General features: G+C 36.3%; 1 protein-coding gene across 2 annotated transcripts in view; it reads right to left on the bottom strand.

The window, feature by feature from the left end:
- Window positions 1-1,253: 1,253 nt before the first annotated feature.
- Window positions 1,254-26,268, bottom strand: part of LOC145979505 (E3 ubiquitin-protein ligase RNF169-like) — a 92,373-nt gene continuing 67,358 nt past the window's right edge. For both annotated transcript variants that reach the window (XM_083112441.1, XM_083112442.1), the window contains 3 exons: window positions 22,310-22,412; window positions 10,993-11,093; window positions 1,254-3,786 (listed from right to left, as the gene is read on the bottom strand). In XM_083112441.1, coding sequence (XP_082968567.1) covers window positions 2,999-3,786; window positions 10,993-11,093; window positions 22,310-22,412 — 992 coding nt within the window. In that variant the 3' untranslated portion in view covers window positions 1,254-2,998. The remainder of the gene's footprint in view (window positions 3,787-10,992; window positions 11,094-22,309; window positions 22,413-26,268) is intronic.

The following is a 26,268-nucleotide window of genomic DNA, read 5'->3' as shown; positions in this document are numbered from 1 at the left end:
TGGTTGCTTCCCCGCTCCCCACTTCCCTTGCCAGCATGTAGAGCGACCGCCGTAAGACTGGAAAAGACCTATAGTCAAGATCCTTGTGAACATATCACAGTATATCATGTTGATATTTTGAGGAAATAAAATAAATAAGCCTACATATTTTCATATTTCTCTTCTCTTTTTTGAATTCTTAATGAAGAAGAAACAATTTATTAATTACTAGAGCTTAGCTGATACCCATGCCAATAGATCAGTATTGGGACGTATTAGTTGGAATTTATTTATTGATACTTCTCTGGTGTTTTTATCTTTCATGGAATCTGTAAATATGCCATGCAACATTTGAGGAGGATAATTATCACAGAAATTATGCATCAACCACTGATGAAATTATTTTCCTGTAGTTTATCGTTATTACAAGCATAAGAAAACAGTTTTTCTTTGTGACGTTTCAGGAGAACACACGCTCCCTTCGTCAGATATTTATTTTCATTTTGACTAAAGATACAGTTATAACAATGGTTAGCAATTATTTAAACAAAAAGAATCCCTTATATAATGGATGTTGTCAATGTTACATTGTTGTAATATAGCAACTTAACTGTGAAAAGAAGCAGTCTGTTTTATTTTTATTTCAGATAAAAAAATAATTGATCACATTATTTTTTTATTTAAAATTATGAATCCCAAATATCATCAGGTAATTCAAAGTCATTCTCGTTTTCACAAAGTCTCTTGATGTTTTCTGTTATATTAAATTTCAAAGAAGGTGGCTTACTCCATTTGTGAAAAAGAAAACTCCATACTGGATCTATGTTACCATTTTTATATTTAATTTATTCCAGTGTCCTTCTGCAATGAACGAAGCTTCCCAGACATTCAACTCTATGTTTCCCGTTTGCATCATTAAAATTTAACATAACAGAAAACATCAAGAGACTGTGTGAAAACAATGACGATTTTGAATTACCTGATGATATTTGAGATTCATAATTTTAAATAAAAAAATAATGTGATCAATTTTTTTTAATCTGAAAAAAAAATAAAACAGACTGCTTCTTTTCACAGTTAAGTTGCTATATTACAACAATGTAACATTGACAACATCCATTATATAACGGATTCCTTTTGTTTAAAAAATTGCTAACCAATGTTATAACTGTATCTTTAGTCAAAATGAAAATAAATGTCTGAGGAAGGGAGCGTGTGTTCTCCTGAAACGTCACAACGAAAAACTGTTTTCTTATGCTTGTAATAACCGTAAACCATAGGAAAATAGTTCTACAATGCAAGCAATGCGTACATACAAGAAAAACTATTACTGATGAAACTGTTTCCCGCAGACTTTGTACCGTACTGTATAGTGTATTTAGGCCTATGCCCTTTAAATACACAATAATAAACATGTTTTGTTGCTATAAACTCAGTTTTAATGCACTTTCTACTGTTCTTTTACGTTATTTCAGTTAATCCGGACTTTTGTTAAACCGGTCAACTTATCCCTTGTTAGTCCAGATTAACGAGGTTTTACTGTATACCAAAATTTAATATTTTGATGTAGTTATTGAATATTTTATAGCAAGTGGATGCATACATAATAGGAGTGCAATACTTACACAATAATATTAATCAATACTTTGAACACATTTTAATTGTTACAATTTTCAAGCATCTGAATCGGTGTGGGTATTTGCTCAGGTCTATTAATTAGAAATTTTATTATTGTTGGGGCATATTTTTATGCTTAGGACATATTTATGAAAAGTTTAAGAAGTGCATATTTTGTTTTGCATACATTGGTAATTTTAGGTCCTGGTTCAATATCACTTTACCAGAAATGTGCTTGAACAATAGTCATAGATTCATATTGATGTGACACTCAATATTGAAACAATCATAATTTAATTGTGGCACACATATAATTGTGCATTTCACATCAGATACTTCGTTCCACAGGATCAAATAAGTATTTTATATACCTTGCCACAGAATATTGGTATTCTGGAAAAGTAACGGTCACCAAACATGGTAGAACTGCTCTTACGCTTATCCAGTTAGCATTTAGCTCACGCTCAAGTAAGCATTCATATACATCTGCTTTCTTGTGGGTCATTTTGTAAAAATTCTTGCTTACATGTCTCATCCGAGATGAATTTTAGATCAGGTTTGATCATTATATAGAATTCTTAGAGTACCATGCACTGGTACTTTACATAAAAGGTATTAAAGCCAAACACAGCAATGCTCTAAGCGCTGAAAAAACACTAATATTTCTCTTTTGGAAAAAAGTAAATATTTTATTATTTTTCCTCTTAGCTATAACCCCTATTTAGGTAGTCCTCTTGTATTATATTTACACTTATCTAATTTCACTTAACTGAAGTCAAGAATAAACATACTGGTATATAACTTGTGCATAAAAAGTAGTCAAAATCAGTTCTATCCTCTGCATATTAATATTTGAGCGTTCCTACTCTTGGTTTGTTATTATAAGATATTCCCCAAAAATTGCAAATTCTTTTATTACCTAATGTCAACTTCAAAAAAGCTGTATTGTGTTGCAAGCGTAAGCATTCCACAATGATTTATTTTTAAAGTCTCTTAAGCACTATTTATGACTATATTGAGATTTATAGCGTCATATTTACATCATGAGTGGATGGTAATGAGCTGTTATTGTGCGTGAAACTGAAGAAGGCAATTTTCAATGCCAGAATTCAAGCAGAAATTACATCTAGCATCTGGCAATAGGGAATTGACGCTGTACTTGTGGATAAAAATTACTGAATCTTTATGACAAATCAGATTATTTAATGTAGACTGCCGCAGCAGGCTTACTACATATTCATGATGTTTACTACCATTAGTAACAGGTTTTACTATAGCGAATAATGTAGTTAGGGCAAGAATGCAGCATACAAAAGACCTAATTTTCTTGAACCTATACACGAACAACAACTACACTATTTCTTCCAAATGTATATAAAATACACACACACTACCTTTCGAATTATCGCCTATAACGTAAAGTTTCCTCTATTGTTGTTTGTCTTGCCTTCTTACAAAATTGGCTCCGTAGCTCATATGCTTGCGCTGAACCTTTCTGGCGATTCACAGTTAACACTTCGTGATTCCAGTCACTTTGCAATTTACATGCTAATTCATAATCTGCCTGTTCTTGCTTTATCATTTCCTCTATTCGTTTCTGTTCTTCCGCCTCTAGCACATCGTGGATGTTCCTGTCGAGTTGTTTTGAATCCTTGTCTTCTCTAACGTGCCTCGTAACGGTAGAACAGGTTTGGAAACTTCCACTAGATTTCAGATACCTATCGATTGGAACCCTATTGTTAAATTTCACCCCACTAGTACCAGCTTCACTAGACAGAATCGTCATAAAATTGCTCTTGCTGGAATTTCCAAAGCGACCTTTGTTGCTGGAAGACACGGGCGTGTCAAGTTTTATGGCACACTGGTTTTCAGGTATCGCCTTATGATGTATCATACTCTGTCTACACTTGTCTCTCGGTCCCTCGTCTTCCATATCGGTTTCGGAATCGGAACTTTGACCATCGACTTTGCTGCACTGAGGTAGAGGTCTGCATCCCATTGTAAGACCAAGAGTGAAGTCATTTCCCCCCGATTTCGGCCTTTTTCTTTCAGATTCATAACTTGTTCCATCGTCACTAACACATGTATCGGACAGTGTACTATGTTGAACATTTGTATGAGGTGCTCCAATATTTCCTAGTTCTTGAGAAGACCTTCCTGCAGGATGCTTATTAAACTGCATTCCAGTACCTGCAGATACAAGGAAATTAGTACAATTACTTCACAATCCCACTTATCTAAGCGTCATTCAACATTTAGGGAATCCCAGATACTCAGAGTGGATAAAAATTATGATTTTTATTTAAAAAATAATTCATATGATTTTTTAAGTCAATTTTTTAAATTTAAATCACAGTTTGTGAATTAAAAACAACATAAAATTTCTTGTATTTTTCAGCACAGTTCACATAAATAAATGCTCTTTAAAACATATAAGAAAATAATATACACTACTCTGTTTCTGACACTTTATATATGAAACTACTTTGGAAAAGTTTGTTGACTGTATTATAACTTTAACTTACAAGGGAGGTTATCTAAGTGTCCCCCTCCGATTTCCATGAAACTCGGCAGGTGTATAGAGGGGCCCAGAGGAAGAAATACATGTTTTCTTGATTTGGCTAAAAAACTGTTTTAGGGGGCAAAACCCCCCTCAAATGTCAAGATGAGGACAAATTGAAGTGGGGATCTGAACCCTGTGTCTCCCTCCGATTTTAATGAAACGTGGCAGGTGTATAGAGGGGGCCAAAGGAAAAAATACCTGTTATTTTGTTTCGGCTAAAAAATTGTTTAGGGGTTGAAACCGCCCTCAAATGTCAAGATGAGGACAGATTGAAGTGGGGATCTGACTCCGAAACCATGTAAATCTGGCATAGGAACAACATGTTCATATAATTATAATTGGAACACACACAGCACAGAACTGTATGATTGTCGGTACCAAACGCAGTGCAATTGTAGAGAGATGCTGAATTCATAGACACCATTGTTCCTGTATAGGCATGGGCATAACGATAGACGGATTAAAGCAGGGTAACTGAGCATCAAAATAGCCGCACACGGGAACCATAATCCTATCAAGCATCACCTAGATATCATATAGGTGATATCCATAGCCAAATATACAAGAGGGATACACAGGGGTCAGATCCCCACTTCAATCTGTCCTCATCTTGACATTTGAGGGGGCATTTTGCCACCTAAAACCATTTTTTAGCCGAAACAAAAAAACACGTATTTCTTCCTTTGGGCCCCTCTATACACCTGCCAAGTTTCATGGAAATCGGAGGGGGACACAGGGGTCAGATCCCCACTTCAATTTGTCCTCATCTTGACATTAGAGGGGAGGTTTTGCCCCCTAAACAGTTTTTTAGCCGAAACAAAGAAAAACATGTATTCCTTCCTTTGTGCCCTTCTATACACCTGCCAAGTTTCATGGAAATCAGAGGGGGACACTTAGATAACCTCCCTTGTTAGTACGTTCTTTACAGCCTTTGTAGTTGCATCTTTTTTAAAATGAAAATTTGCTAATTATTTTTAGCTTCCATGTTTATTTACAGCTAAATGATAATAACACTATTTACAGTTTTACATGATTAGTATTTTGCTCATTAGTCTGCACACACACAAAAAAAATGCTATTATTTTGCCTATGAAAAGTAAATTTGAAAGCAACAGAAACTTAGTGTCTTTACAATAGACATATTACATTTTCCTTTTGTAATAGTTTCACCTTATCAGTACATATATTTTGTTCCCATGTTTTTCCTCTGAAAATGTTACAGTATCTAAAATCTATAAATTAGTTATGTATAGGGAGCGGAAGTTGATGAAATGTCATCTTTTTCTGACATCTTGGACAAGATGGCCATTAGACACACACAAAATTACACTTCGTCCAGAACCCAAAAACGGTAATTTTAAAGTGCATCTTTTTTTGCCAATTTTCAGGTTTTAGGTAATTTTCTCCGATTTTCGGCACTTTTCATTTTCGCAATATTCGGTGTATTGTTTCGTCATATTTTGTCACTTCTTTCATTTTGGTAATATTCTTGATTCATTGTATACGACTTTTTCATTAAATTGTTTTAAAATTATTCGGTTGTTTCCCTTGGAAATCCTTGTTGCATATGTTAATTGAATGTGCAAGTGGTATCATTTGGTGCCTTTTTTTGAAAGCAAAATTGCATTTTGTTTAATTTCCTTTTCATTTCAATTTTTAACCTGAAACACAAATTTAATGGTCATTTTTTGCATTTTTTACGTCATTTTTTCCCATTTTTTAAGGACAATCTATAGGTCATATACCTAATTTTTTAGGTCATACACTTCCGCTCCCTACTTATGTACATTACTCTATAAATTACATTTTCATTTTAAAAATAATTTAAATGAAGTTTTTTTAAAAAAAAAGTTCACCACATGAATTAAATCTTCATTTAACTTGAATCAACCTAATGTAAATCAAACAACCTTGCCAGATAGAGAAGACATGGCCATTCTACACTGAAATTACCAACAAAAAAGAGCGAAAACCACGAATATAAAAGTAAGTGATGGGACAGCTTAATTGGTAGAGTGGGATAAGTAAGTATTACCGAACAAATTGAACATCACCATGCTTATTCTCTTTTGTATTATCCAATGCAAACTTCAAGAATTGAGACAAAAACCAAACAAGCTAATTCACTCTAATGAGTTCATGTTTCATTTTTCCGTGCAGTTTTTGTTCTCGACCCATTTTTGTTTGCGAGAGACAGGTGGCGAAATCGATCACGAGCAAAAACTGCATGGAAAAATGAAACGTGAACTCGTTAGAGTGAATTACCTCTCTCCGCTTAACTGCCAAAAAGATACATTTAGATACAACCAAACAAGCTGCTGACAACAAACCAGCATACATAAAAAATCCACTTCTTAAGAACACATAGAATGCACGAGAAACATTAATGAAAATGTTCATGGACACTTTACGAGCAATACTTGTGCATCCCTGGTAAAACTGCACACAACTTGATGGAACTGATAATTCTCCACATAGCTCTAATTTATGTAGTACAAAATTCTGATATTTAGTTATATTTAAATGAATATAAAAGTGTTCAAACTCATTTTGGAATGTCTTTATTCACATGACTTTCCACATAATGTAAATTTTAATGAACTTTTCCACTCCATTCCCAAATCCTGGCAAGTATCATGTGCTTCTATTGGTGAATTTGCAAGGCAAGGTAATGCATGGAAGGGAATGCATACGCTGAATATAGCCAGACATTGCGCAAATCCCAATCATTGTTGCGAACCCACTGTTCACTGGTTGGAATTTTACAGGAACAGGGAATTTTGGAGCCAAAAAAATACAGGAAAGGGGGAAAAGGGTAGCGTATGACTTTCAAAAATGTTGCATAATTTTTTTTTCAGACTTCGGGAACAAGCATTACATGTCCTCAATGAGTGGTCTTTTGTCTGACTTCCCTGCAAATCTGGTCCATCCACTGTCCACATGGCCAACACTACAAGCAGAATTTTGGATCTTTTTCCATAAGTTGGACACACTGCTGCTCTTACACATTGCTTTTAATTATTATTTTCCCCAAGAAGTATGAGACTATTTTCAATGCAACTTTGCATGTTTTTAGGGATGTACCTCTGATACAAACATTTTTTTGTTTTCTTTGGTTTGTTGCGGTGGCTTTTTTTTTTTTTTTTTTTTTTTTTTAAATTGATTTTCATGTTCTTTCTCCTTTAACTTTTATTATTGGGAGGTGGAATGTATAAATTTAATCTCTCTATGACAATTAGTTCTCGAGCTACAATTTCTTGGTACATCATGGATGAAAATTTTCTGTCCAGAGAGGTTTTACAGACAGGAGAGGCTCCTGTCTTGAGGTTAAGATTGAGGCTAGAAGACACAAATGATGACAAGTGAGTGAATACGGTCTAATGTCTAGTAACATGGTTCTAGCTTCCATGGAACATGAAAGATTCCTTGTAGGATAGTATTTGTCAGAGCATTCCATAACTGTCTCAAACCAGGGATCACAAAAACCATCAATCGCTAGCTATCAGTAGCACATGGAGATACTTCCAGTGGCTGCGTGCTTTTGGAATGTCACATCTTCATTCCGATGGCACTCTCATCATACTTGTAAAGCAATAATCCTTCAAATGTGCAAGTAAATCTTGAAACTGAATTCACTTGTATCAACCAACATAACAAAATGTAGGGTACTAATCAAATAAAGCTGAAAAAAAAGGACCATTATACACCGGTCATGTTCATACGTCAGTGTGAACAACCAGTATCTCAGTAAGCACCAGAAATATAATATTAAATTTTGGTGGATTGATAGACCTGTCAAATAATAGCTCAAGCCAACATAAATTAAACCACATCTGGAATAAGCTGTCACTGTTCTTGCCATGGACGTCTGCAGAATATTTTCCAGGGGCAACAAACAAAACAAATTTCCCCCATAATAGTGCTGCCCCTCTCAAAAAACACTTATTCACATTGAGGCTATCACATTCCTCCAACACCTTTCTAATATAATAATTAACATAAATTACTGTGAATGAAATGGTGTGCAAAATATAAGTTTAAGTAACATCTATTTTCCAGAGGGGCATGCCCCTCCCCCTTGCCCCCTCTTCCAGATGCCCATAGTTCCCGCACTCGCTGAATGTTGCTATCTAGCAGAAACCATGTGGTGTTGTCACTAACTTCTGTCAAGCCACCTCTGTTGGGAGATGCTAGGCTGCAAACAAGCTACACGGGAATGTAGAAATGTTCATACATTGTGTAAAATGAAGTTCTTGAATGACATAAAAAATGTAAGGAATAAACTAGGAAGTGAGAACATCACATGCTTCTCCGCTTCCCATTCGCTTCTTGCTGTCCTGCAGATAACTTCTTCCTTGTTCATAATTCACACAGGAACTATCGAGCAATCGCTACCTTGGAAAAGGTGACACGGAACAAATGGGATTTAACTTGATCAGTCTCTCTGGATAAGAGACGTGAATCAACCTTATGACCTTCATGTTATGGTGTTGCAAAATACGCCTCCAGCGGAGTAAATAGAAAAATCATGATATATGCAAATGCAAGGTATTAGTAGTACAAGAAAATTCCATTATTGTGAGAGGGGAGCATTACAAAGTATCTAAACTGACAAGCACGGTTGAGTAATAGAGCTATTCACGTCACACACTCGCTGCACAGTTTGTAAGGACTTAACATCGAGGCTGTGACCCAGTTTCAAAGAAGATAACTGATAATGAAATTGTACTGAAATACTTATCTTTCCTAATAACTACAAGGGTTGTTCAAGGTTGACCAAGACTTTTATTTCTAGACAGGAAATATACATACATAGAAGCACCAAACTATGTCAGTTTTTCAAAGTATTCCCCCTGAACATCCAGACACCATTGCCATCGTTGTGGAAGTTCTTGATGCCTTTGGCATAGAAAGAAGTAGGTTGGTGTCGTAGCCACTGCAGGACAGCGTTCATGAGTTCCTCATCTGTCTAGAAGTGCATCCTGCCCAAATGCTCTTTAAGAGCACCAAACAAGTGGAAATCACTGGGGGATAAATCTGGACTGTAAAAACTGTGTGGTAAAAGGCCAGTGTTGTTTGAGTCAAATAGGTCGTGTGTGGCCTGGCATTGTCATGGAGAAGAATGACATGTTTTGACAACATTCCAGGGTTTTTCTTCCGAACGGCCCCATGTACAGCACCGTGAAGCAGTGTTGAGTAATACTGGGTATTAATTGTGGCAACCTTCTCCAAAAAAAAAATCCACATGGATAACACCTTTCATGTCCCAGAAGACAGTTCGCAAAATCTTACCGGCAGATGGCAGCGCTTTGCTTTTCTTTGGGTGGAGGGGAACCCTTATGACACCATTCGTACACTCTTGCCCATGACAGCATGACAGTGTTTGTTCACCATACTGTGCTTGCAGTCTACGCCAAATTTCAGCAGGTTTCACCTTCTCCTTCACGAGAAATTTCATTATACACTGCTGTTCCACAGCAACAGATACACTACTTGCCGCCATTTTTGTTTACACTACTGCGCATGCGCCAAATGCATCGCAAAGGATCATGGTTACTTGCAAGGAATCATGGTCTGTCTTGCCGAAGTAATGCAGCGCTACATTGATTCGTTAATATTTTACGCACGAAAGTCTTAGTCAACCTTGAACGGCTTTTGTATGTTTTGTAGTTTTGTAGATATGAGTTAGAAATACGGAGAGTGGTGGTGGGTGGAAGTTAGATTGAGGAGATTACCATGGGAGAGAGATGTATAATTCATGTACCATGCTTTTGTGGAATAAAATTATTGTGCCACAGGGCATGGGTTTCTCTGTGCAGTGATAACCTGAAGCGATTTGTTGAAATCTCAGAAAGTAGTCAAGGCCAAGTTCTAAACTTTTCTAAAGTTTAAGATCTTGCAAATAAAAGTTGAACAATTTTATTATTGCTCCATCTGTCTGTCTAATGAAAGGAATAAATTCATTACATCTTAAAGTTTCTACGAACCAAGAAATTATGTTACAGTTTGGCACGCATAGAAGTACAATGTAGAAATTTTAGTGAAAAATGCAGACTTGACCAGGACATGAACCTGCATCTCTGGCATACCATGTCATACGTAGGTAAAAACAGCAAGAGCGAAAAATCAGGTGAAACCAGGACTGACTTGGTAGCTCAGTTGGTCAAGTAATGGCACGGTATACCAGTCCTGGCCAAGCCTGCATTTTTTGCTAAAATTTCTGCAAGGAATTAACATAAAAATTGAATCAACTGTTGGTAGCTCAAGTATTTTTCAAATGTGAGAAGTGTTCCATGGCTTGGTCAGTCTGATGTTCCCTGGTCTAAACCAATGTATACTATGAATGGCCCCCTGAATGAAACTTCCAAGTGTCACCCAAAATTTCCTTCGCTTAGAGGAAAATTTAATTTAATACTTATAAAAAATTCCAAATTATATCATTACAAAACTTTGCATGTAGATCACAATCAGTGAAAGGGGACAGCAGTTACAAGAAGAAAATTGGAGAGTTATCATTGGCAATGTGGATTCTTGCATTCAAATTATAAGTCTTCATTAAAACTACCAATAATGTGTGAATCTTGTGCAAAATGCCAAATTTTTAGTGTTTCAAAATGATACAACAATCTTAAGCAAAGAGCGTCACAGCAAATGAATGAATTGTTAGAATTCATTCTTAAGTAAGAAAATCTGTACTTCTATGACCACACAGAATGAATCTATCATCCGGACATCTGGTATTCTGAACAATGAAACGTTAACATTGAAAATACCACCAGCTTCTACATTCCACAAGGACAATGTATGTATATAGTTTATATTTGTAATCTTACCTCTGAATGCAGAACAAGATGCAGATTCTGATGATGATAGAACTTTGGACACATCCTGTATTTCTCTCATTCTCTCGGCTTGATATTTACCAGGCAGCAATCTACAATAAGAAATGTAAACTTTGTATTTTTGTTTATGTTATTTTCTTTCTTTTCTGCCACATTTGGCTCATCACAACGATGAGAATGAGTGATGCTTAGATAAAACTGATGAAGGTACACTCACAAATAACACGACCAGGCTGGGGTTCGAACCGGAGGCCTTCTGTGGTGAGGACCACTTAATGTGCTTGGTCACCAAGCTGTCTGAATGTAAATATTCATTAAATGCTAACCCTTTTATATCATATCTGGGTTATCTTGAAGCAAGAATGAGTCTTGACTTATGTGGAATACCTTTTCTAGCCAGGTTATATTCTAAGCATTTAATTTTAGAAACATTAAATAGTATATCTTTATTGTTTGTTAGCATTTACTAGGGATGGGCCGATATAAAATTTTGGCAGATACCGATATAAAATTTACCGATACCAATAACCGATATTCTACCGATCCGATATAAAATTAGAAATGGTCTTTGAAGAACCTGAAAGGTTCAATGACCACCTTAATAAATGTGTTTCAAGGTGACTGCGGTGAAAAAGAAATAGCATACTTACACATTTACTTTTTTTAGAAAGTAGGGCATGGAGATTTTCCATAAAAATTATAACAAAATGGCAAGATTTTGCACTAAATTATCAGATATTTATTGATATATTGGATCAGTAAAATAATTTATACACTGATATGGCTATATCAGCCAATACCGATAGAGTACCGATTAATCGGTCCCATCCCTAGTAATTATATAATTTTTTATTGTGAATCTCTACTTGTGTTACAATTTATTAGAGCAATTGTTGGTCTCAAACTTTTGATTGTTGACATGCATTAATAACAGTTGGGCTGAAAAGTTCGTAGGCTAACATAGTAAAAAATATTTTTTTGACAAAATTCGATTTTATTATTCAATACAGTTGCCTTCGAGGGCGATACAACGATTATAGCGGTCATACAATTTTTCAATGCCATTTTTATAGTACGATTTCTCTTTAGCCTCAAAATAGGCCTCAGTTTCGGCGATTACCTCTTCATCAGTGCTAAATTTCTTTCCAGCGAGCATTCTTTTAAGGTCTGCAAACAGGAAAAAGTCACTGGGGGCCAGATCTGGAGAATATGGTGGATGGGGAAGCAATTCGTAGTCTAATTCATATAATTTTGCCATCGTTTTCATTGATTTGTGACACGGTGCATTGTCTTGATGAAACAGCACTTTTTTCTTCTTCAAATTGGGCCGTTTTTTCGTGATTTCATCCTTTAAACGCTCCAACAACGCTATGTAATAATCGCTGTTGATGGTCTGGCCCTTTTTAAGGTAATCGATGAATATTATATCATGCGCATCCCAGAATAATGATGCCATAACCTTGCCAGCCGACTGTTGCGTCTTTCCACGCTTTGGATTCGGTTCATCACGTGCAGTCCACTCGGCTGACTGTCGATTGGACTCTGGAGTGTAGTTATGGAGCCATGTTTCATCCATTGTAATATATCGACGGAAAAATTTGTGTTTATTACGGTTGAATATCGCTAAACATTGCTCCGAATCATCAAAACGTTGTTGCTTTTGAGCGATTGTGAGCACGCGCGGCACCCATTTTGCACACAGCTTTCGCATATTAAAATATTCATGCACAATATGTCCAACACGTTCCTTTGATATTTTTAAAGTCTCAGCTATCTCGATCAACTTCACTTTATGATCATTTAAAATTATTTTGTGGACTTTTTTGATGTTTTCATCGGTAACAGCCTCTTTGGGGCATCCACTGCGTGCATCGTCTTCGATGCTCATTTCGCCTCGTTTAAATTTAGCAAACCACTTCTCAATGGTTGATTTTCCTGGTGCAGAGTCCGAATAATGTTTATCAAGCCAAGCCTTGACTTCAACAGTATTTTTTTTTGCCAAAAAGCAATGCTTTATTAACACACGAAATTCTTTTTTATCCATTTTTTCACAATAACAAAAGCTGCTTCACTCACAATGCTATATCTCACGAACTAATTATCCGGCAGCTGTGAAATTTATACACGTATCTTTTGAAGGTTAGTACTAAATAAAAATCACATGGATTTAATTCTAGTAACGCCATCTATGAGTCAGCCTACGAACTTTTCAGCCCAACTGTTACAGTAACGACGAATAGCCTACCTCCATAGCATAGTGGTTAGCACGGCCACTACGCCAGGGGTACCGAGTTTGAATCCCAGCCTGTGCATGGGTGTTGAGGGTCCTTTCATTAATTTCATCATATCATCAATCATCTTCATCGTCGCGATTAGCCAAAAGTGACAGAAAAGCAAAGTAAAATAAACCAAATCAGCCACGGGCCTCACAAACTGGTTTCTGGACCAAGTTTTTAAACAAAAATGGGTGTTGTTGCTTTGTTACAAAAAACATTTTTACATTGTAGCTTACATGATGAAAAAGGTAATTAAATGAGTTTTCAAAATATGTATAATGTATGAGTATTCGTAATTTCAAGGATGTGCAAACACACATTTATTACCTGAAAATAACGACGACTAATCTGCTTCCTCCCCAACACAATAACTTACACAAAATGGCTGCTGGCAGCCTGAGACTGTTGGTTTTCTAATAGGGTGGCCACTCTAGGACCATGATAAAATTCAAGTATAATTCCAGGTTTTCAAGGCAAATTTTCAAAAAAATTCAAGGCCACAAGCAGATGTTTTCTCTATTTCAACCTTGCCTCTGAACACCCACACACATGCACCAGAGGCACAACCACGAACTTTTGTCTGGGGGGAGGGGGGAGTACCAGGATAAACGTACCAATAATAATGACATTATTATGACTATTATTATTATTAGTAGTAGTAGTAGTAGTGGTAGTATCAAAGACATTATCATCCTCGTAAATTACGCAAAAATGGGGTAGAAGTCTATGTTAAAGCATTTGTGTTGGAACAAACGATTTTAAACATTTAAAAAAAAAAAACGTTCAATTTCACATTCATTAATAATGGAAAACAAGTACACAACCTGATTTTTGAATGGCAGAAAATGCATGATAAATGCATTCCGAATATTATTATTTTTGTACATATAAAATGTATAACTTTCATGTACAACATATGTTTGCATATATATATGCATATGCATATATATATGCAAGTTATAAAATTCTTCACTCCACATTTTTACGCAGACGATACCCAGTTATATTTCTCAGATCATTACGCTTCGTTGGAACATAAGCTTCAGTTACTAAATTCTGACTTGAACATCGTCAGTAACTGGTGTGTATCTAACGGTCTTAAAATAAATCCAGAAAAATCCACTTTCATGATCATTGGTTCTAATTATTCAAGGTCGTTAATTAAAAATATTAAGTTCGAGTTCAAAATAAACAATTTGCCCATTGTCAGGAATAACACTGCTAAAAATCTTGGTCTGATTTTTGACGAAATTTTTGATTGGACAGAACATGTAAAGACGCAATGTAGGAAAGCTTATGGAACACTTAGGAATCTGAATCATTTCCGTGACTTCCTCCCTGCGGAATGCAAGCTAAGACTCATCCAAGCGTTAATCTACCCATTGTTCGACTTGTGATAATGTTTACGGCCCTCAACTCTCGCAAAAGCTCAGTAAAAGAATACAAATGGTGCAAAATGCCTGCTTCCGATACATTTTTCAAGCAAAAAGATCCGATCATATTCTTCCATTCTTAAATAATAATCAGGTTCTTACCATGGCAAACAGAAGGAAGTTGCACTATCTCTGTTTTATACGCCGCATACTGACAGAAGGTAAACCGCAGTACCTGTTTGAGAAGATGCATTCCCGTAGGGAAATCCATCAGTATGTTACACGTAAGCGGAACAACTTCGATTTACCCCATCACTCTACCACGGCCTACAAATCCTCTTTCTCCTTTTCGGCTCCCAAAGCATGGAATGCATTGCCTGCAAATATCGCTAGTGTAAAGAACCCATTATATTTTAAAGGTAAAATAAAAGATCTGCTGTTAATGGAACAATGGCAGAGTCGGGGCACATACTGAAGGTATCAAGTCACTCACTATAAGGAATTGTATTATTATTACTATTGTCTTTTTTATTTCTAGTTACACTTTTTTTTTGTATGCAACTAATTCCTATGTATTTTTTTCTTTCTTCATTTTTTATTTTTATTATTATTATTATTATTTTACGTTTAGCTTACTGCTCCATAAGTTTATAATCATCTCATATGTATTCTCATATTGACAAGGATTAGGTGGCAGAGCAGCCCTTGGCTGAACCTCGCCCGCTGAATAAAGAAAATTTATTATTATTATTATTATTATATTCAAAATGGAGTGATGTAAAATAATTGGAAACAATATTGATTTAATAGGGCGCAAATAATTTCATGAGGCGCCATGGTACTCACTCTTTTACAACTTTTATCGTTTAGATTGTTCGGCGGCCAGGGCAGACTCCCGCTGCTCCCTAGCTACGGCTCTGAATTTGACAAGACTAAGAAAAGGAGATATTGCAAGCGAAGCGAACGAGAAATTTTTAAGAAATGTATTTATATTTTCATAAAATTTGAAATCTAGGGGGATAATTCCTCCTCTGTGCCCTCTGCAAGTGCCCTTGGGCATCAATGTTTGCCCCCTTGCACTCCTTAGAATTGATTTCCATTCAAGGTTGGGGGGAGGGGGAATGCCCCCTGCCTCACCGTGGTTGCGCCACTGACATGCACACACAAATACATAGAGAGACAAATTTATGGTAAATAAAGACTGAGGAGAGTGGTAAATAAAATGTTAGATCAGCGGTATATACCAGCGGTGGAAAAAAAAAATTGGCACACACTTTTTCATCATGAGAGGAAACAACATACAAAAGAGCTATAAATTGATAACTACTTCATTTTTATATACTGTACACACACACAAGTACTTAGCTGTCCAACCAAAAAGAAAACATCAACACAAAATCACTTCATTTCTAAATTGCATATCTCAAGTGATTTATTCATTGTATGTATTTAAAGGATATCCTTGCTGTCCAACAAATAAAATAATCACTACTGCACATACACAAACACATGTTGAAAATCACATGATGATAAACAAAATTCATTCATGACTGAACACAAATGACACCATTGTTTCCCTTGATGTGCGGGAACAGACTAATCTTCTCGCTGCTACAGCTAGCAAGTTCAATGAAACTTGAAGTTGAGTAGAAATTTGGGGATAGAAAGGAATGCAGCTTGACAGGGAGCGAAGATTTCGAACTGAGATTATGTGCATGAGAAATCCCAATTTTCAGCATCTTCCTGATGTGATCGAAGATAAAACGTTTTTTCAGCTGCAAGTGGTAGGAAACTTTAGGCAAACGTTTCGTTACAAATCAACAGTTTGCGTGCACAACCTCGATTGCCGGATTTTGCATGTTTTCTACTTAATGTCATGATATTTAACGGTTATTTCACGAAAAAGCATTCATTTCGTGGAAAAAGGACACATTTCGCATTACTTCGCGAATAAAACTCATGCATATTTCATCACTGGGGGTGTAGTTACATGCAGAATGTTCAAAATTGCACCTTTTTTTCACATTTCGTGATTTCGCAGATCACGAAAATTCAATGTCCCTTCAAATACAGTAACAATATGAAGTGTGTGTGAGATTCCAATGTATCCAACAATTCTAAATTTAATTTAATTAAACGGTATATTTAAAACATTTAATTTGAGGTCCTTAGTTTACATTTGCCATTTCACATACTCAAGACTCGAAATACATCTACAAACACAAATCACACGAAGGTTACGGTATATATTCTAACCTGCGAAAAACTGTTAATTGTTTAAGAATTTCAAACTCAAATCTACCTAATCATCTTTAAGAAATCTTATCTTGCAATAATCTTCCGTCTGTCAGATTGCTCTACAAAGGACAGTAACAAAGTAAACAGATCAAGAGAATTCTGTTTTATTTTTCACACATTATTTTCCTTCCTCGATAAAATTAAAAACTCAACTGTGAAAATCTCGCTTCAGGGCATTTATCAATATTTATAAATTCAATAGGATTTGGATTAATAAAAGTTGCAATTTTTCACGTCTACAGAGAAAAATTCAAGCAGAATTCACGAATAATTTCCGGAGCCAATAATTTATGCAGAATTCCCGGAATTCCCAGTTAGTAGCCACCCTGTCTACACAGGGCACCAGAGGAGAACTTGGTACATTAATGCAGTGCCATTTGTTAGCTGTGTTAAAAACTAATATGATTTTCATAAAAAGCACGGGCTATCTTTGGTTCACCTACCATAGTTGTACTAAAATTTAGTAATATCTGTATTAATACTAATATCTACCAAACACAACCCAAAAATTGCAACAAGAAAGTGGTAAATTCCAATAACAAATTAACGTAGTAGATTTCTACATAAAAACAAGTTCAAATCGAGACAGCTCTTCCTAGAGTATATAATGTACAATTTCTACTATAATAACTGGCAATACTCAGTAATAACCTGTGTATCAAACTGAAGTAAAGTTTGTTTACAACAAATTTAAAATTTCCTGCTTGTCCAATTTATCTAGTAATAAGTATATTGGATATTATAGTAGAAAAAATAAACCCTAATCTGCATGATAGTTAGAGCAGCATTTCTAGAAATCTAGATGAAACAAAAAAAAAAATCATCTTATTATGTACAGGGTGCGGCAAAAATATTGAGATGATTTAAAAATCACCTCACCAGAATCTCTCGACAGATGGTGCGCAAATTCGTTTCATTGTGTGCAGCAGTGCATACCCTTCAGCAGCCATGGAGCGTTGGTCGAGTGAGCATCGTGGATTCGCAGTGGAATGTAACTGTAACGTCTCATCGATATGTGACCTTGCTGACGGACTTTCTACAGCCAGAACTGAGTAGGCTCTGTCTTCATATGCACTGTGCATTACAACAAGATGTTGCCACAGCGCACACAACAGGGATGCTTCCAGGAAGGATCATGTCACGTCAGGGAAATTTCACATGGTCTTCGCGTTCGCCCGACTTATGTTTGTGATTTCTCTTTGTGGGAGTTGATTGATTGATTTGTTTTATTTTACTTTGCGGTTTGTGCCTCTTGGCTAATTTGCGAAGATGGGGATGAGTGATGAAATTGATGAATGGACATTTTACAAACAACCATGCCCGAGTGGGATTCGAACCTAGGACCCCTGGCATCTTTGTTGGAGTTGTTGAAGCAAGAGGTCTACATGACCCGACTTGACACGTTGTATGACTTAAAAGAGTCTATTCCGCTGCAATACAGCAAGATGCTGCACAACGCTATGCCTGCTGTACGTCGACATGCAGAGGTTTGTTTGAGGAAGAATGGTGCCCACCTGAGTGACATTATTTTCAAGACATAGGCATCACATGAAATGCTTTTGTATGTACTTTCCAGTCATGTGTTTTCATTGTTAATCTGAAGTTTAAATTTTGCAAATTTAAATAGTCTCAATATTTCTGCTGCACCCTGTATTTAGACAACAAATTACAAGAAAAATTCACTCTATGGTATAATATTCAGTAGACTAATGTTCCCAGTAGGAAATTGATAAAAAAAATAATAAATATGTAATATTAATATTAACTGTCTTTTGTTTATTTGAAATTTGTCAGTTTAATATTTATTTAAAGTAAATGTAACAACTGGGGCATTGTTAAGCTTTGTAGAGAACACTCTTGTTATAAAATCATTTGCCCTGATGAAAATTTCATAAGAAAGTGGAAAAGTTGCTACAAAAAAGTTATATTCTGCTTTTATTTGTATTGAAATACAAGTCTGATAGAATAACAAGCAAGGTCAGTATCACAAAGGATTTATTAAACACACTTACATTATTTGCAACCACATATAACAAATTGCCCCATAACATATTTTTGACTAAAATTTGTCTTCAAATTTTCCACCCAATTTGCCACAAGTTCTCTGACTATTACAGTATTTTCAGATAAATTTACAGTCTATTCAGTAATGCTATAAATTAATTTCACTCTGTTTACAAATCAATTAAAGCAGTCTAGTTGAATGAAACAACCTACAGTTTCAGTGAATTGAGGAAACAAAACTTTTTAAAATGTGGGAAAAGTAAAAGTGAAATTGCAGTTTTAAAACAACAGAGGAACTAAGGATATTGTTACTACTTTAAATAGTTCTGACTTTTAAATCTCAGGTTCCTTTGTGATATAAGTACCTCCAGAAATAAGTTCTCTGTGATGTGACTAGAAATAGTAATTTACTTTGTGATGCAAGTACTTCTAGAAATGTTACATTTTGATGCAAGTCACTCTAGAAATAGCAAATTACTTTGTGATGTAAGTATGTCTAGAAATAAGTTCCTTTGTGATGCAAGTCCTTCTAGAAATAAGTTCCTTTGTGATGCAAGTCCTTCTAGAAATAACAAGTTACTTTGTGGTGTAAATATGTCTAGAAATAAGTTCCTTTGTGATGCATGTCACTCTAGAAATAGCAAGTTAATTTGTGATGTAAGTACATTTAGAAATAAGTTCATTTGTGGTGCAAGTCGCTCTAGAAATAGCAACTTACTTTGTGGTGGAAGTATGTCTACAAATAAGTTCCTTTGTGATGAAAGTCACTTTGTGGTGAAAGTCACATCTATACGCAGTACCAGCTATCTGTAGACCAGGCGAACAAGAACAAGTCTCTGCCCTAATAGTGACACGAGACGGCTCCACCAATGACAGAAACGGGATTGCATAATGAGCGACTGGAGTTGCCTGATTTCCCGGCTTCGCTCTGGAAGCATTGCAAACTTTTCAAAGCGACAATACCTTACGCACATACGTATTTGGGTCTCTAGGTTCATATGCTTGGTTAAAGATTCTTGGGGAAACATTAGGGACAAAACAAAAGTAAAGTAAAAAAGTAAAGTGCTCCTCTGTGCATAGCACCATGCCATGAAGGCATATAGGGGGTGTAGGGGTAACGCCCCACACTTTCTTGATCCGGTTGTAGTTGGGGTGATGTGATCTGACTGCCTTTACCCCCCAGGGTTTCCCCCAGGTACCCGTGTTATTCGACGCTGGGTGGGTGCCGGGGCCGCTTTCAACGTTAGAAAAGTTCCCGGATTTGAACCGGCCAGGGATCGAACCCGGGACCTTTAGCATGGTAGTCAGACGCGTTACCGACTGAGCCACCGTGGACACCTTTAGGGATAAAACAGGAAGTGCAAATTGATAAGCTGTGCATTTAGCGTGCGGACTCAGGTCTGGACTGTATGTCCGTACATGCCATGAATTTTCCTTACATGTACAATCAGGAGCATACAATTGGCAATCCTACGCTTTCACCACTGGATTTTCCTGCTCCACAGTTAGCTGGGACAGGGTATAGAAATAAGTTCCCTTCAGTGCAAGCCACTATAAAAAATAGCAAGTTATTTCGTGGTGCAAGTACCTACAAATAAGAAAAATTAAATATGCTGACCAAGGCAATAATTTATTTTACATTCAGCATATTTAATTTATCATATCATGGAAACAAGGCTTAATGGTGCTACAAATAAGTTCCCTAATGATGCAAGTGACTAAAAATTGCAAGTTCCTTTGGGACACAAGTGACTAGAAATGAACACTAAAATTGGTAAACGCTGTAAGTGCCACAAGAATTCAAACACCGTTTCCCACGTTAAACTGTGAAATGTGCCATGCTTGATAATGTGGTAAACGTGAAAAGTGGCTGGTAGCCCTCTCAAAGGGCATGCAAAAAGGCACTAGTGTGAATGTTCTTATGGGCTGATGTGCTGAACGATGCGATTTCCCAACACTTTCGCTTTTGGCACTTACAACGTTTACCACTTTTAGTCCTCAAATATCAAATTACTTGGTGTTGTAACAGTTGGGCTGAAAAGTTCGTAGGCTGACTCATAGATGGCGTTACTAGAATTAAATCAATGTGATATTTACTTAGTACTAAACTTCAAAAGATACGTGTATAAATTTCACAGCTGCTGGATAATTAGTTCGTGAGATATAGCATTGTGAGTGAAGCAGCTTTTGTTATTGTGAATAAATGGATAAAAAAGAATTTCGTTTGTTAATAAAGCAATGCTTTTTGGTGAAAAAAAATACTGTTGAAGCCAAGGCTTGGCTTGATAAACATTATTCGGACTCTGCACCAGGAAAATCAACCGTTGAGAAGTGGTTTGCTAAATTTAAACGAGGCGAAATGAGCATCGAAGACGATGCACGCAGTGGATGCCCCAAAGAGGCTGTTACCAACGAAAACATCAAAAAACTCCACAAAATAATTTTAAATGATCATAAAGTGAAGTTCATCGAGATAGCTGAGACTTTAAAAATATCAAAGGAACGTGTTGGACATATTGTGCATGAATATTTGAATATGCGAAAGCTGTGTGCAAAATGGGTGCCGCACGTGCTCACAATCGCTCAAAAGCAACAACGTTTTGATGATTCGGAGCAATGTTTAGCGATATTCAACCGTAATAAACACGAATTTTTCCGTCGATATATTACAATGGATGAAACATGGCTCCATAACTACACTCCAGAGTCCAATCGACAGTCAGCCGAGTGGACTGCACGTGATGAACCGAATCCAAAGCGTGGAAAGACGCAACAGTCGGCTGGCAAGGTTATGGCATCAGTATTCTGGGATGCGCATGGTATTATATTCATCGATTACCTCAAAAAGGGCCAGACCATCAACAGCGATTATTACATAGCGTTGTTGGAGCGTTTAAAGGATGAAATCACGAAAAAACGGCCCCATTTGAAGAAGAAAAAAGTGCTGTTTCATCAAGACAATGCACCGTGGCACAAATCAATGAAAACGATGGCAAAATTATATGAATTAGACTACGAATTGCTTCCCCATCCACCATATTCTCCAGATCTGGCCCCCAGTGACTTTTTCCTGTTTGCAGACCTTAAAAGAATGCTCGCTGGAAAGAAATTTAGCACTGATGAAGAGGTAACCGCCGAAACTGAGGCCTATTTTGAGGCTAAAGATAAATCGTACTATAAAAATGGCATTGAAAAATTGTATGACCGCTATAATCGTTGTATCGCCCTCGAAGGCAACTATATTGAATAATAAAATCGAATTTTGTCAAAAAAATATTTTTTACTATGTTAGCCTATGAACTTTTCAGCCCAACTGTTAAGTTGTATGTAAGCAGCTCTAGAAATAAAAATGCCTACCTGTTTAATCCATGCTGCTCAACATCCTTCCCAAGAGAATCAAACCAATTGTTTAAATTAACTGGTGTAGTTTTGATTAATTTTGGTTCAAGAACTCTTCCATCTGAAACAAATTATATTTTAGAAAATAATTAATAATCAAGTTGAATCAAATAACCCTACAGTTCAATAATAATTAAACATGTCAGCAATAGACCGAGAATCATAGTACTGGCCAGAAGTTTGTTTTTCTAATCCCACTTTTATTTCTCGGACAGGCTAACTGGTATTACAATTATAGTTTAAAACGAGATCTTAACCATTATGCAAAGTGCCTCCACCTGGAATCTAACATTGGGAACCCTCGATTACAAGCAATAGCAAGTTACAGTAACAAAAGCAATAGTGGTAGCAGGTTATGGCATTGGGGAAGACCAAGAAGGTATTACTGTTAGTGTGTTAGAAGAATGATCCGATACACACAACAATGGGTATCGGGAAAGGAAGAAACCTGTTTGACTGCCCCCTCCCCCCACCCAATATTGGCATTGTTCATTCCAAGTTACGGAAAATCATAATGATTCTTATTTTTCATGATGCATTTTCTTTTTACTGTTAAAAACAGAACTAATATTCAGATAGTTGTATTCGAATAGAATAAGGAAGTAAACAATGTTTTTAAATGACAAAATTTAGTATAAAAAGAACCAGTTTATGTTTTCATATACTACCATTGCTACACATGCTCCCTTCATCCCAATTCACTCTAATAGTACACCAAACACAATGGTTTTAATGGTTTTACAGTTCTCAAAATTCCATAGATTACAGTTGTATGTGAGATGTTACAAAATATAAACACTCAATTAAAATGTCTGCGAATTTATTAACTATTAAAGCTTTTCCTTGATCTAGGTAGAGTTGGAAATTTAAAAAACTGCTTTTTTGGGGGGAAAAACTTCCCACGGCTTTCTTTCTTGGGCTTTTTTCAGTTCTTTTCACAAAAGTGTCTCAAATCAATGAAAATACAAGAGTTGGCAGTATTTTTCACGTTCCACGGTTTTCGTTCTCCCTACTGTAAAATAGACAGTCATTTCTAAATATAAAATACAATTTACAATATGAAATTCATAGCTAGACATAAACAGTGTTTTCAAAAAAGGAGGCTCTTTTGAATGGGCAGTTCTTTCCGAGTGCTACCTTCATATTTCGGTATGTAGTATAAACATATTCACATAAGTAGAGTAGTTTTGTATGTGTTTTTAATAGAACCTAACAGTATGATGTGATTTTTAATGTTTGAATTTGTTATACGAACGTGTACATAAAGCAAAAAGAAAATACTGCTCTATTTTTTGAAAATCTAGTATCAAATCTCTTTACATTACATTTTGTGTTCAGTAAGATATATTTTTATTCTGGCTTTGCAGTACATATCTATAATAAGGTTAAATGGCCGTTAAACAAGGTCACGGAGCAACTAGTGATGTATTTTGGCTGCTTGTTCAGGGTGGCTACAAACAAGCAGAAATAAAATTCCCTGACTTTTCCAGGTTTTCCAGGACAAAATTTACATTTTTCCCTGACAATTACAAACTAAACTAAATCGATGTTTTTGCAAATGGAAATAATAAACTCATACAGATCCACGTATGGTTTTGCTAAGTACCAATATTATCTTCTATTAAATTGACTTAATTTCTCTATTCTCTATGATTTGAATTCAAACTGCAAAATAGTGAATTTGGAAAATTATTACAATTCACAAGCTAAGGAAGGATTATGGAATTTTGTCATACGCAGCAAGATTAAAATAAAATACTTGATTATTTTTAAAGTTACGACTAAATGAGATAAGAGTGAAGAGTGAATGATTAAGAAATACAATTTGTAATTTATCAGTCTCCTTATACTTTCTCGGTATTATATGTTGATATTTCCACTGAGGTTTGGAACCCTCTGCTTGCAAAAACTATGAGTGCGGACTCATTTTTCAATGCATAAAGCTACTTCTCTCTTCTCTGTAAAGCAAACGACTTAACTCTTGCATATAAGTGAAACAATTGAATAGAACAAAAGAAAGTGTCATATTTCCTTACATTATCGATGGATTTCTGCTTCAGTACAGTATATCCAAGTGAAGTGCTGTGAAACTGACAACATGCAGTTATACCAGTAATGCTGACGAAAAGGATATGTAAGTATTAGAAATTTAACGCAAGGAATTTATAGAATTGCACTGTATAGGTACCTGATTTAGCTAACCAACACATTAAAACAGGAACACTCTAATAATAAAAGCTTCTGAAAGTTCATATACGAGGGGCATCCTGAAAAAGCTCCAATGGTGCCTGTATGCAGCACTAGTGGCCGGAGAGCAACATGCACGGAGGAAGAAGTGGCATGTAGCTGTAATCTGGTACAGTTGCAATGCAACCGGTTTAGGACAGTTCTAGGTTAAAGATTGCAGCTCTCATAAAGTCTCCCACCGACTGCGATGTAGCCTACATTGCACGCTCAGAATTTGGCACAGAGTCACCAGCAATCGTGTGAGTTGTGCAGACCGGGCGTTGTGAGTGATAGTACGGTCAGACGATGGTGCAGACAATTCATGAAAGGCCAATCGAATGTGCACAACCCCATACAGCTGAGTACACACGGGCCTTTGCATCACTTCAGGTGAGAGATCTTAGATCACTCCCTGTACAGCCCTGGCCTTCAATGTACCGACTTTCATCTCTTTGTTTAACTGAAGAGGTTTCTGGCAGGGCAAGGATTTGACAGCTATATTGCGGTAGAGATAGTTCCAGTCTTTGCCGTCAGACACATATACCATGGGCATACAAAATTTAGTTCCATGCTACGACACATGCCAGAACAACGGTGGTGATTATGCCGAAAATTAGGTTAGGACTCACTGTTACTAATGCAATAAATTACAACTGATATTCTTGTTTTATTTATGCCTAATCGTTAGGGACCTTGATATTTTTTTTTTTCAAATTGGTGTATTTTCTTATTTTTTATTTTTTACTATTCGGTGTTATTTTTTCCAAAATTCACATTTTCATTTTAGCGCATTTTCTGGCAAATATCTGAAATTATACCTTCATGGTGTTTTTAAACTACTGTTTCAAATTGTAAGTCACATGGCTTACGCCTCTTCGCAAGAGTTTGATATCTTGAAAGTTATTTCGGGAAAGTTATTTTCCATACCCCTTTATGAATTTTAAGGTAAGGATTTTAGATAATGGAATTTTGGTGTGGAGTTAGGGCCCCACACTTTCTTGATCACGGCTGAAGGTGGGGGTGATGTGATCAGCACCACACTCCTGGCTACCTTTATCCCTCAAAGTTTCCTCAAGGTACCAGCTTCATATGATGCAGGGCGGGTGCCGGAGCAGTTTGAATAGGTGGAAAACATCCCGGTTCTCCCCCGTAGGGGATCGACCCCGGGTCTCTCGCATAGTAGTCAGATACCCTAACGACTGAGCTCCATTATTACTCGCTCGACAAACGCCGATGGTGAGCACTTAGCTTGGTATTTCAAAACATATCTCGTGCGACAAATACGAAGATGTGGCTCCCGTGTGACGGTAGATACGCACTCAATCTCCTGTTAGAACCCTGCCACTTTGCTCTGTGGGAAAAACATGATTTAATGTGGCTGTCCGAATTATTCCATGTACGTATAACTCTATAGTTTATTCTTGAGTAAAATGTTGGAAAACTTGCATGTTCTATGTACACAAACATGGCCTAGAAAAGACAATGATGTTGGATTTCATGGAATATTTCGTTGTTTTAGGACATTTCTTTAAAAAAAATTGCTAAAAACGCCAACAATTCGCATTTTTTGCCAAATTCGCATTATTTCGATATTTCGAACGGGCGAGAAATATGTCCAGCATCACTGCACATTCCTAAACATAATTTCGCAGCAATTACCATTTTTCACGGTTTTGGCGTTTGCTAAAAAT

The sequence above is a fragment of the Lepisma saccharinum genome, chromosome 26 (genome assembly GCF_977018435.1).
Source record: "Lepisma saccharinum chromosome 26, izLepSacc3.1, whole genome shotgun sequence".
Lineage (NCBI taxonomy): Eukaryota > Metazoa > Arthropoda > Insecta > Zygentoma > Lepismatidae > Lepisma > Lepisma saccharinum.
Note: the sequence above shows the minus strand (reverse complement) of the source record. Positions and strands in the feature narration are given on the sequence as shown.